Here is a 12,865-nt window from a genome sequence, read left to right on the forward strand (position 1 = left end):
AGGATTGCAGTGATAATGCTGGCTCTAATTAAATTAATGGCAAAACTCCTCCTGGCGTCAGTGGACCAAGGGTTTCTCCCATTATCTTTTTCTTCTGTACAGTTTCTTTTTGCAGACACAGATGTTGATGTGTCTGCCTGAAGTTCTCTGCTCTTACAGGCCTGGGTGGCATTTGAGGGATCTCCAGTTCCTGTGTGTCACTGGGATGGTTGGGTGGAGTTGGGTACTTGTTTTGAACACCATTTAAAGGTGTTACTCTAAGTAAGGTAGTAGCTGTCTGGTCTCAGTAAGTGCCCTTTGACTTTAAAATTTGCTTCCTCTACAAATCCATCTGAATCAACACGGTGTGAACTTGAGGGCAAGGACTTCCCCCAGCATCTGCCTGAGAAACCTGCTGTGGCCAGGGGCTGTATTTGTTTGCCAAGATGGTGAAGCTGCACATCCTTCCCTTGGCTTTGATTAAATGGGCGTTGAAAGATCTGAGGACCACATGGACCCCGAGAAGCATGCTTAAGCATACCTACATGTAGAAATAAACCTGTAACTCCCTGTCCCATTTTTCCAAGTTTGTGAGGATATATAAAAGCTTGTTAGGGAGAAGAAAGAGTGGGAGTGTTCTTGAATAGTGAACTTGTGAAAAAGGTGTCAAAGACACCTACCAACTAGTGGATTGTCAGGAATCTGGTGCAGTAAAGTCCTCTGGGGCCATGCTGTTTTCACGTCACTTGCCTGAAAACTTGGCTGGTTTTCCAAAGATGAGGCACCTGAGTGACTTACCTAGTTTGGGTTTTGGTACCTAGAGGATAAGTGTTAAGCCTAAATTGGTTCCATATTTAGAAAAGCAGAAGAAATATGCCAGTTGGGATGTGTTTCCAGCTTCCGTGTCTGGAATGAGCTCAGAACAAACATGGCTCTGTAGGAGCACAATGTCCCCATTTCAGATAGTGTGTATATCATAATATATTTCTGTTGGTTTTGCTTTTTAGTATCGATACATGAATGAGTGGTTAATTATCTACTCTTAAATGCCGATAACCATAATTTTAGTCTCTTCATGCTTTAATGATAGGTCAGTGTCACAGTTCTTTTGCAGGCTCGAGAAGGTGCTTTGGTTGGGCGTTGCAGAATGGGGTAGCGAGCAGAGGAGAAGTTCTTTTCGCAGATATGGTGAGAGTGATACTGAACAAATGCTTTCCATGAGTATGAATTTCTCACGGAACTCTGGAAAATGTGTTTCACTGTTTACCTACAGTATTTAATTGTTGTAGTAGTCTAGTGGATGTATGTTTTGATTGAGAGCACTCAGGCTCTGCCAAGGAGTTTTGTTACAAAAAGCTAGCATCTCCCAAAAAGCTCTGGGAAAGCCCTGTGAAGCAGAGAGGAATTGCTTTGGTGGAGGAACACATTACAGAGTCTTATTGCAAGATCCAGCCCCCTTACCTCCTTCCTGTGTGCCTTGCTAGGAAAGAAGGAGGAGGATGGAGCTGGACTCGCTCCTGCTTTTGTTCCTTTCTGAGTTCATTCGTCTGCGGAGGAAAGATCTGTTCAGGTAGTTCCTGCTGCAACCTGCTCCCTGGGCTGGGCTGGCCTTGCCTGAGGGAGCCAGGAAATAAATGCCTCTGCAGGGAATGGATATAACGGAAACATATAAATTATCCCTCAAATTTGAGCTAGTAAAATAAGCCCTTTTCTTAAAGGGCTAATGTATGGCTTCTGGGTTTCTGTGTAGATGAGCCTATTTCGTATGCGCAAAGAAGCAAATAGAGATCAAGTTCGTACATGTTTCTGAAGCTCTGTTTCACTTTCTAACACTGAGTTTTACCAATTGCTACAGAACATAATAATCCAAAGTAGAATAGAGTAGACTAGACTATTTCAGTTGGAAGAGACTTACAATGATCATCTAGCCCAACTGCATGACCACTTCAGGGCTGACCAAAAGTTAAAGCATGTTATTAAGGGCATTGTCCAAATGCGTCTTAAACACTGACAAGCTTGAGCCTCAACCACCTCTCTAGGAAGCTTGTTTCAGTGTTTGGCCAAAGTAGTGGTGGCACTGAAATTTTGTTTAATTTACAATATATATATTTCTCAACACTTTGTATATTATTCTTTCCAGGCTGTTCTTATATGCCCTAGGACACCCTAAGTGGTGGGTTTTGTTTTGTTTTTTTTCCCTTGTGATACAGTCCTCTGCATCGGTCTCTTCCCAAGACCTTCATGTGACAAATGCTGGGGTATATCATTCTTGGGAGAAGTTTCTGGCCCAAAGCTCTTCAATGTGTTGAGCGAAGTTGTGGAGGACATGTACAGTCATTACTAGTAAGATTGGCAGCTCTCAATAAAACAGCATATTGCCTTTTACCATTGCTTAGCATGGTAAAGTCAATACCCTTGAGAGATCTGCATCTGAATGCAGCTAAAGGCAAGGTCATACGTCCAAAACCAGAATGCAATGAACTAAATAAGCTGGCAGACCTTTTCCTCATTTCCTCTTCCTCTTTCTCTGCCCTGGAAAGCTGCGTTTTGGTCTGGCTTGGAAGCTGGATGAATCCTTTTGCCTTTTCCAGCTGCAGAGTCTGGAGGAGGTTCACAGCATGCGTCACTTTCTCCAAATATTTTTCTACGTGTGAGTTTTGTAGAATGGACTGCAGGTGATCTTTGCTTGAAGAAAAAAAAGTTAAATAGTTCTGGTAACAAAGTTGGCTTCACGCAGAGGAAACTAACAGCGTGCTGATTACAGTGCTGTCTCACTGCCCATTGTTTCACAGCTGTGAAAAAGAATAGGAAAGCACCCTTGATGTGTGCATAGACATACACAGACACACCTCTTGTGGCAGCAATAAAAGCATCGTCAGAGTTCAGTGGAATTTTTGTTTTCATGTGTGTAATGGACAAGCCTCTGCCAGCTTGGAGGGAAGTGCAAGTGATCATAACAGTGGGAAAGACTGATCTGCCAAATAAATGTATTTTGCCAGCAAATGGATTGTGGGTGCAGCTATCCCCATCAGAGTCACATCTGTTTGTGATACTGTCTAGCTGCATTACAGGATCTTTGTTTTAATTACTGCATATGTATATATAAGGATGTAGATTATATGTATGCTGCATACACAACTTATCTAATAATTATAGTAACTGTACAATAACTTTATAGAAATCTAAAAGAAGATTTTGCCAACATAGGGAAGGATTGATCAAACATAGTATGAGGTTCTTCTTTCTGCCCCGTGACTGCATTTCTTTAGCAGCATATGAATCCTGAATGCTTTTGTTGGAAGTATCACTTTACATTCAGAACTGGCATTAAAGAGATGTAATTCAGCACTAAAGGAAGACTGTGCTGATGAATAAATGCTTAAACACAGGCTAAGATAGGTTCTGCCACGTGTAGATCTGAAGCAAGGGTGAAGGCTGTAGCTCAAAGGAGAAGATGAAGGGAGACAGAAGGACTGATGCGTGGTGGAAAAGGAGTTGTCCCGTGAGAGGGCAGGCAGCACGGTGGCTGGCATGGGGCATGGCTGCAGAAGGCAAGTGTTGTACAAAGTAGTGGGGGGACAGAAAGCAATGAGTGTAGGGGTGAACTCCAGTGGTAGTAGGATGCAATTGTGAAAGATTTTCAGGAGATGAGAAGATGACATAACTGCACCAAGGGTATTTTGGAGAGGAGTAGGTGGGAAGAAAAATGATACTAGTGCAGAAGGCATTTGTGGTGGCCTGAACAGCAAACTGATGCATGTTTTAGTAGTGGCAGCAAGGATGAAGATGATGGAATTGAGCAACATGAAATGAGAACATCTGAAGACAGGATGGAGATGATGGCAGGAGCTTGACCTTTGAGAAACAACCGTTTCTGATGCCAGGTGTGGTAACCATACAGCATCAGAAAAGGTGTAGCTTAATAGTCCCCTGTGAAAGTTACTTTCTCTGTTATCTTTGACTCCTTTCTAGTAATACAGGGTTTAACCCTCTTTTTGGATCACATAGGATTTTCAAAATGAATCACTTAATTGCTTGGCCACATACAAGCTAGCTTCCTTCTGTAAAATCTTTGGTTAAATTACCAGCAATTTCTTCTTTTGGAGGGTTGAAAGGAGTGGATTATGAAAAACTTTTCTTTTATCCTATGCACATGAGCTTTCCATTCTGTCTTTTTCCCTCTTTTTTCCCTAATACATTATAAGACAAGGAGTTATGAAATTCTCCCTCATGCCTGTACATTATGTAGTCTGATCAGTTCAAGGTGTTCCTCTGTCCTTACTGATTCTTAGTTAACATTTTAAAAAAAGGAGCAGTATACAATTTGAGCTTGATTTCCTCCCCTTCCCCCTAGAGTTAGGCTTAAGAAATCAGAAATATTGCTATAAAATTTCTCCCTTGTTTCACACATAGTGCATAGAAAACGCAAAAGCTGGCAGGCTATGTAGTCCCTCAGTTTTAGGGGTCCAGAGGGTCCAGAGGTGGTTTGGGAGTTGTGGCCACAAGTGCCTGTGTGGAAGAAATTCTGCCACACTCCTGTGTACCACGCTGCTGTCAGTTAGGCACCCGCCAGAGCAGACTGTGGAGTGTCTTCAGAGACTTACCCTGTTCCTATTTCCTCCAAATAGCCATCCATATTCGTACTGAACAGACGGAAAGGGCTATTCACAACTAACATAGAAAGATTAAAAAAATTTAAATATTCTGGATATAACAGTGCAAAACCCAAAGAGAAATAGGAGAAAACACTTGGCAGTTATAATAAAACTTTAGGCTATGAAAACTGCATTATCAGTTTCTGGGGATGTCAAGCATGTTTGCTCTTGATACCGGACTCCTAATGTTGTTTACATCTATCCTTACAGGAACAATCATATCTAAGGAAGATTTTGTGCCTGAAACTATCCTTTGCCTGTTTACCTATAGTTCAAAGACCTGCCTGTATTTAAGAGGAAAACAAATGCAGAATTCGCATTGTTACAAGTGACCAGAAAGATGTCCTTGGGGAACGAAGGTGAAGATGCTATGTCGTAGGGGGCAGCGAGACTCTCACTGCAGTAAAATGTATGTTTGCCGTATAATGAACAGGGAAGGAGCTGGATGCTTGTCAGGGCAGTCAGGGGCATAACTGCAGTTTTCAACCATGGAAATTTCTGTGCTACCGAGTTGTGCTTTGGTTTTTACCGGGCTTGTTTATGGAGCTGGTGGAGTCAGTGCTGTGGTAACTGTTTTGAATTGAGGCAAGGCAGGCATTGTTTAGAAGTGTGAATGGCTGAATCTTCTGTAGTGTGTTTTCCAGAAAACACCATTTCTGCCAGATGTTGGGGCAATTCTGTCTTAGAACAACTGTGGCAGCTGTTGGGTGCACGGTGAAGCACGCTGTCCTCGTCTCCAAGAAAATGCAACTTCATCTAAATTTCCTCTCTCAGACGTCAGACATTTGTTATTGTTTGTTGCTTCTCAGATCCCTTTCCTGTTTTTTTGTGAAGCTATTGTATGACAGATTTTTCTTGGCTGGTTGCTTTCTACTTACTGTAAAGAAACCCACAGGCAGATACCTGGGAACTAGTATTCTTTGAAACCAGTGTAGTCAGTTGTAGAATTGCATCAGAGCTTTTGTTCTGTAAAATTGATTCTGAGATAATTTCAAGCACTTCAGACTTCTTTTTTTTTATTTATTTTTTTTTTAACAGAGTGAGTTCACCGACTCGCTTATTCTGATGCATTTCAAATAAAAGCCAGTTATATTTGTGTGGGTCAGGATGAAAGGAATTAGTTGAAAGACATATAAAAGGGTGGGGTTTTTTGTTTGTTTTTTTTTTTTTTTTTTTTTTTAAGTCACCTTTGCTTGTGCAGCATAAAACTAGTGTTATTTTGTAAGTGGAAGTAGAAAACTGCAGATTTGTGATTTGGATCACAGCCTCTATATAGTATTGTGGAAGAGGTTATAATAAATTTTCATCTGAAATATATTGGTAAGTTTGGAGATGAAAAATTTACTGTATGTTTCTGAAAGCCCTTTCATTTTTCAGGGACAGGTGACTATACATGCAAAGTTTGACAATGACATTTACCTCCCAGAGGATGCTGAGTTTTACTTTGTTTACGATGGATCCCTGAAGAGGCATGTAATGTTTGCAGAGCGAGTTAGTGACAATGCTCTTCGGTCTATTGTTCCGGGTGAGTGTTCCTGTTCACATTCTTTGTCTTTTTGCTATGCCCTACCCCCATTTCAGAGCTGGACACGACTGGACAATTTGGTACAACTCTGTTTTATGGCTCTGTAATGGAGGAAATGTAGGAATTGAATGATGGCTTTTAAGGATCCAGGCTGAGTTTGGCTGACCATAGGTGTTCCTGCCTTTCATAGCAGCGCACACCAGCACAGTATCAGGTGTAGACAGTGTTACTGGGCTTGCACAGGTGGGTGTGCATTAAAGCGCAATCTTCGGGGATGGCATAATTTTCAATGTGAATTAATTCTATTCTGTTCGCCTCCAGGCATCCTAACGCCTGTAGAAGTAGTGTTTTTGTCTGAGCCTTCCCTGGGTGCAGCAGCCAGCCCTGCTTCCAAGGCCCTCGTGGTGGAGACATGCGGTGCTTGGAGCTCAGCTTGATCTGTACACAGTGCAGAGGTGTCCGTGAAACCGTTCCAGCGGTGCCTTGCTGCAAACAGGAGGGATTCGTGTTGCCTTCCAGCTGGCCCTCTGCCTTGGCGTCACATCCTCATGGATGTAACATAAACCCCGGTTGTCATCTTTATAGTGTGCTTTGCGACCTTTTCATTTGTATGAATAGGTAGCTATAGACATGATGTACCTATGCATTAGGATCTGCTTGTTATTTTTTCTTGTTTTCTAAAGGGGATTTAGAGTCTGAAAATAACTGCTGAGTATAAAAAGGGAGTTTGCTGCTGTTACATAGTGGCTCCTTTGATCCTGTGAGTGATAAATGATTGTCATGGATTACAACTGGAGAAAATTCAATGCTAGGCTTATTCCAGGATGGCAAAGTTTTGTGGGTTTTTGATTTGGTTTTTTTTTAAGAGGCCTGAAATGACACTGTTAAATGATTGCTTCTGAGCTAGGAAGAAAAACAGGAGGCTGCAAGCAACACTTAATCCTCTGCCTGGTCCCAGCAGACGCCATTAACAGATGAAAATAAAGTGTGAGGTTAAAATATAGCCCTGCTGATGTTAGTGTTTTTTCATAGTGGCCAAATTAAACATAAGGGAACGCAGAGCACTTTAAAAACAACTGCAGATGTGGTAAGTACATGCTTCCTTCTGCAGTTACTAGATTGCATATATACTTGTAGTCGTTCAGGGAGATTTTTTGAAATTTAGATTTGCACCCGTAGTATGTCATGATCAGCTCTCCTGTGAGAGGTACAGCTTGCATCTCTTAGATGGCAAAGGAGAAGGAGGAATGCACAGGGTGCTTAAGAGGTTTGAGAGACAAACTCCTTTGGACTTTGAGGATCCCAACTATAAGTTTGAGAGTTGATACAGCATTTAATCAAGCCTGCCAAAAGCATGAATCATGCATTAGTTAAAAGCTTCTAGGTTTTGGCCTACATGGAGACACCAAGTAGGTACAAAATTGGTGTTAAATAGATATATTACTCAGAGTTTGTGTTGCAGGGCACTCTGCCACTCTTTTCATGAGTATCTAATTTTTCTTAATTCTTATCCAAGAACCTTCAGGGTTTTGATTTGTGGGATTTTATACTGATATGGTTACCTCTTCTTTCCACTGTTGTTAAAGAACCTTCACCTAGGAAGACTGGTTCTTGATTTAAGTGTGTCAGTATAATTGGGAGGACTGGCAGTTCACAGTCTAGTCGAGTCCAAGTTCATCACCAGAAATGGTTGGTGGATGCCCTACAAGAAATAGATGTAGTTAGAGGAAAGGATAAAATAATGCTGGGTAAGTAGGCACAGCTCTTAGAGGCAGGGGCGAATGAGGAAAAACTAAGGCATTTTCTGAACATAGGTATTGTTAGTGAATAATCTACATTATAATTGCAGGCCATGGATGCCAAGAAGCAGTTGCTGTCTCTGTGTTAATGTACACAAGGGGATACTCACCTGTGGTCCTCGGCAGCTGTCCCGTCAATTACAGGGAGAATCTGTCTTGCAAGTTGTCTCGCTTTCTGGTTGATCACGCAGAATGTGTCACTGCTGCTAGTCATGAGCTGTTGCTGGATAAATTTGGGCTAAGGAAAAAAGATCTGCAGTCCCTGGATAACGATTTGATGATGGCTGTTGCTTATGAAGAATTGCCATCGACCTGGAACATCCTCGGAAGCTGCTCAGGAGGTGGTAAGGTTTTATTTTCAGTTGGAAAGATTTTAACAGTGGTTTCGTTCACAGTTCAGAGCAGTGTGTCTCATCATTTTATCCTAAGTTCTCAACCCCTGTGTTTTATTTTGTAGTTAAGATGAAAAATGGCTCAAGCATGAGAGGGGCAGTCAGAGATTTGGTTTGTGCCCGGAGGATTAAAAAGGATAATAATGGTTATTGCAACTCAGTCTTTCCAGAAGCTTTTTGTGCCTTGATGTGAATGCAGTTCTTTATTTATAAATAGACTTTGCCTTTTCAAGATTAAAGAGCTGTCTGTTTAAAAAAAGCAAGAATTGCAGCAGTGAGGTATTGCTGCCATGTTTCCAACCAAGTGAGATATTTTAATCACACAGACAAAAAGGAGATGGTCATAAAATAGAAGAATGTGTTACTGTAGGCATTGTGATGTACAGAGTTAACAAAATTTTTGGCATGGTTCTGTCAGTGTTTATGCTTGATGACTATAATCGTTCTTTGGGGAGAATATCATTAAGCAAGCTTTGTGGCTTTTATTTTATTGTAGAGGAAGTGGAATGGAAATATACATGAAACTTTACATTCGGCCATGCTGTTGAAAATTTTGTAACAACATCAGGTGAAATTTTCCTGGTTTCAGGTTTGACTGCAAACAGAAAACTGTAGTTAGGTTTTTCTGAATAGTATAATTTTTTTTTGCAGACCCACCTGATTTGTAGCTGAGGTTGGAAACTGTTAAACTTGATGGCTTCATATGTTTTTCATTGAAAATTTGGTACTTTTGGCTGTTTTCCTTTCAGCACTTTAAATCGCTAAAAGTTGGAGGATAGGCAGTTTCCATGTGAGCCAAACTGAAAGAGAGATTCATGCAAGCTTCTGGGAAGTAAAAACACAGCACTTAGCCCACTTCTTTGGGTGAAGGCTTTTTTCCTTTCTTAAATCTTTCTAATTCATAATGACAGATAGCTTGAAATCTGCTACTGCCTTCTTCAGGAGAAGGATGGATTTTTTCTATCTGTTTTAAACAGCTCTTTGAAGAGATGTAAAAACAAATACCATGTCTCATTCAAATATTGGCTAGACAGGAGAGAAAAAAAAAGGCTGTTACTTGTTTCATTTTGATGTGTAGTAAATATTTGTTCTTGTTATTCAGCTGCTGGAATGGCTGCTGGATCTTAGCAATGAAGACCTTGATTCAAAGCCTGAAGAAATCAGCTATAGTTTTCTTCACAGACTTGGCTAAGCTTTTCATCAAAACCAGCTGAAGCCCAATGCAGAAGCATCAGCAGGATAACCATGATACTGAGAGGTGCTTGGGCAAAGCCACCTGGGTACTTACTTGCTTGAAACATGGGGAAGTTTATGCTGGGTGTGTTGTGGGCCCAGAGGTTTGGAGATCAGCTCAGCTGGTACCAGACTGCTATCCAAATAGCAAATTCTTTAATTTTTAGTTATGCTAATTGTTAATTTTCAGATGTGCTGCAACATATGTAGGGAAAAGAGTATGTTGCCCTCGTGATACTTTTATAGGACGGGTATTTTGGTATTTTTATGTTTCTGTGTCTTTTCCAATCTTTGTTCACTTTTCAGATTTAATTATTATACATACACAAAATTTGAATACAGCAAAAAAGCAGGGATGCGTGCTTCAGTCACTGTTTAATGTCTCTGTGAAGGTTTGAGATGTTATACAAGCATGCTACACTAGTGATTGCCTCATGGGCACTGTTGCACTGAAGAGGTGACATCTCCCTTTGTACCTCAGTTACTGCTCTTAAATGAAGCTGTGTTCTTTCCTTGTTTCTGGATAAAACAAAACCTAATTTGAATTCCTGGGGCCTCATAGCCACAGCGAGGAGCTTTCAGTGCAGTGCAGTCCTGCCTGGGCTGTGCTTACTAGCCACCCTTGTTGAGTGGAGAGCTCCTGAAAGCTTTCTGGACAGCTTGTCCTTCAGCCCGAGGGAGGTCAGTCATTCCCTTTTTGTCTCTCTGAAGTCCAGCTTGGGCTGGGCCTGATATTTTTGGTATCCTCTAAGCAGTTTGTATAATTTTTTTTTGGCTCCTATATCCTTTCTCTCTCCTTTCTGAAAATATAGTTTCGATTCTTCTTTCATACAGCTGTATTTGTTTATTTGATTCTTCTTTCTACAGTCATACTCTTCTTTCACCTGATTCTGAAAAGCACTGACTCTTGTTGCTTCCTCATGCTGTCCCCACCACTGTGTTTTTGTCCCCAAAGCCAAGAACTCAAGCATAGTTGAGGGAGCCCTGTGCATGCAGATGAAGGAGAGGAAAGGAGAAGGGGATGGACCAGGGCAGGAGGGCTTCAGATCTCAGCACAGTTGAAAAGAGGAGATTAATTGTCTTCCACCATGAGGTGATCAAGAGTTGTCCCAGCACTCCATTTCTTCCCCATGTTCCGAAAGATCAAAATGAATGGGAAAGAGAGGCTTTATGAGGATTTAGGAAGAGGAGGAGTCTTTCTTGCCCTAGCTGCTGTACCTGCAACTCTTTGCCCCAAAGGTCTGATGGTATCTTGACATGTGACTTTTAGTACTGGTGTTGTGAAAGATGTGGGTGCTGTCATCCTTCACTAGTTAGGACCTCATGCTTGTGAGATTCTGTCAGTTTTCAGAGCTGCCGGGCTATTTTTACTGGAAAAAAATAACTTTTGAGTGACACATGGCTTCAGAAAATTATTGCACCATCTGGTGTTCTGGACCTCATTCATTTTTATGAAGGTTTAGAGACATAGGGGTTGATGGAAAGATAGAAGAATAATTTATTCATAGGAGTTTTGGTATTCAGAAAAAGTGTTTGTATTCCCTTTATAAGGTATAAAAAGGATTGGATAGAGAGAGGCTGGATTGTCTAGGACGCCTTGCAAATAATTCAGGAGTTTAGTGCAGTTGCACAGGTCAGGACTTGTTAGCCACGTTGTTTAAAGTTCAACAACAGAAACAGGAAAGCACGAACCTTTCAGTAATCCTCACTTGTAGTAAGTGCCTGTGTGACAACCATGTCAGGGGCTGCTTACTCACACGAACTGGTTGGATGTTGAGATCACCTGGCCCACAAGCAGTTTGCTGCTAGAGGAAACTGGGAACCCAGTAGAGGTGCTATGCTCAGACATTTATTTGTTGGTGGGTTTGAAGAAAGGGGAAGGAGGGTTAGCGAGGTGGGAGACGGAGAAGCTGATTTCTTTTTATTGCACCTTCATAAAGGATATTTTTCCTTTGAAAATTGTATTATTCAATTTATGGAGATAATCAGTATTAAATATTAAGCCAAATAACTTGTTAGAGCTGCTTAAAAAAAATAAAAAAAATTTCTTCCAAGAGTTTTTCACTTTACTAAGAAAAAGAAGAAAGACGGAGTGGTTTAATCTGGAAAAGGAAAATGCTTCCAAGTAACCTTTCCTCTCTTAGTACCATCGAATGAGGGCAGTATTTTAGGACTGTCAGCCCCCAAGGACCATCAGACACAGGTTTTGCATCTGCACTGCACCTATTTTGTCCTTGACGCATTTGCATTCCTTGGCTGTCAGAGAGGGAGCACAAGCACCGGAGCCATCTGCCTTACATACAGGAGGCTGAGGGCATCTGTGTTTCTGGTCATTTTATGGCCATTGCTGGGAGTGGGAGTGCAGGTTGTCTGGTTGATTTAACTGTGCTGGTAATCAAACAAAAACATTTGCTGCTGGCTTTGCCACTATTTAGTTATTTTCAAGAGGAAGAGTGCTCTTTTAGGTTTAAGGCTATCAGTAGAAGCAATAAAATTACGACCTGAATTAGGAAAATTAATTGTGGATTATAGGGAAGTATGTATACTTGTTTAATTCCCTTTCATGAAGAAGGAGAATTTCCATTTTATTTCATAAATGCTTCATAATTCTTTTCTAGGATTGGGTCTTGTGGCATGAACTGAAGTACCCAACCTTGCTGCTTTATAGTCTGCCTTTAGGGAATACTCTAACATTTTCTGTGGCATTTTTGACTTTGCTGCCCTCTCCCTGCCCTTTTCTTTGTAAATCCTGGTACTGTTTCCACTTGGTGTTAAACACATTCCTACTAAGCTGCACCAGTTCAAACCTGGCTGATGCATGATGTATTTTTGATGTGAATTAAATACTGTCTCTGTCTTGTCCTCAGTTGGAATTTTAGATTTCTTTTTTCCTGCAGAAGGAAAGGGAGAGGGTGGCAAAGTCCTTGTTCTCTTTCATGGAATTAGGAAAACACTGGGAACAGCAGATAAATATTTCTAGTGATGGTAAGATTTGTGAGGAGAGGTAATATTTTTTTGGTCAGACAGTTTAGGAGGTTAGAGAAACAGGCAAATCTTTGGCCCTATAGGAGTTTGCTGCTTTGGTAACTGCATGGGACAGAGGAAAAACAGTGAAGTCAGTGAAACTTCACCCAACGGTGTAGATGGTAGCACCATGCACAGCCTATACTGCATGGGTCTAGTGGATGGGAGCCTTCTCTAGCCTTTTGCTGCTAAAATTGCTGCAAGACTCCTTACAGTCCACCCTTGAGATGGAGCTTAACCTTCCCCCATTTCCTCCTC

The 12,865-nt window shown here is 41.3% G+C and overlaps 1 protein-coding gene across 20 annotated transcripts in view; it reads left to right on the forward strand.

Annotated features, from left to right (window-relative positions):
• Window positions 1–12,865, forward strand: part of ARHGEF28 (Rho guanine nucleotide exchange factor 28) — a 122,337-nt gene that overhangs the window by 21,003 nt on the left and 88,469 nt on the right. For 7 of the 20 annotated variants that reach the window (XM_030511901.1, XM_030511903.1, XM_030511905.1 and 4 more), the window contains exons 3-4: window positions 6,012–6,159; window positions 8,009–8,302. The exons of 1 other annotated variant lie outside the window; for it this stretch is intronic. In XM_030511901.1, the coding sequence (XP_030367761.1) occupies window positions 6,012–6,159; window positions 8,009–8,302 (442 nt within the window). Of the gene's footprint in view, window positions 1–4,844; window positions 5,044–6,011; window positions 8,303–9,452; window positions 9,631–12,865 lie in introns of those variants that run through there. 12 more of the 20 variants (XM_030511919.1, XM_030511920.1, XM_030511913.1 and 9 more) reach the window with 10 other exon arrangements.

Source organism: Strigops habroptila, chromosome Z (assembly GCF_004027225.2).
Source record: "Strigops habroptila isolate Jane chromosome Z, bStrHab1.2.pri, whole genome shotgun sequence".
NCBI lineage: Eukaryota > Metazoa > Chordata > Aves > Psittaciformes > Psittacidae > Strigops > Strigops habroptila.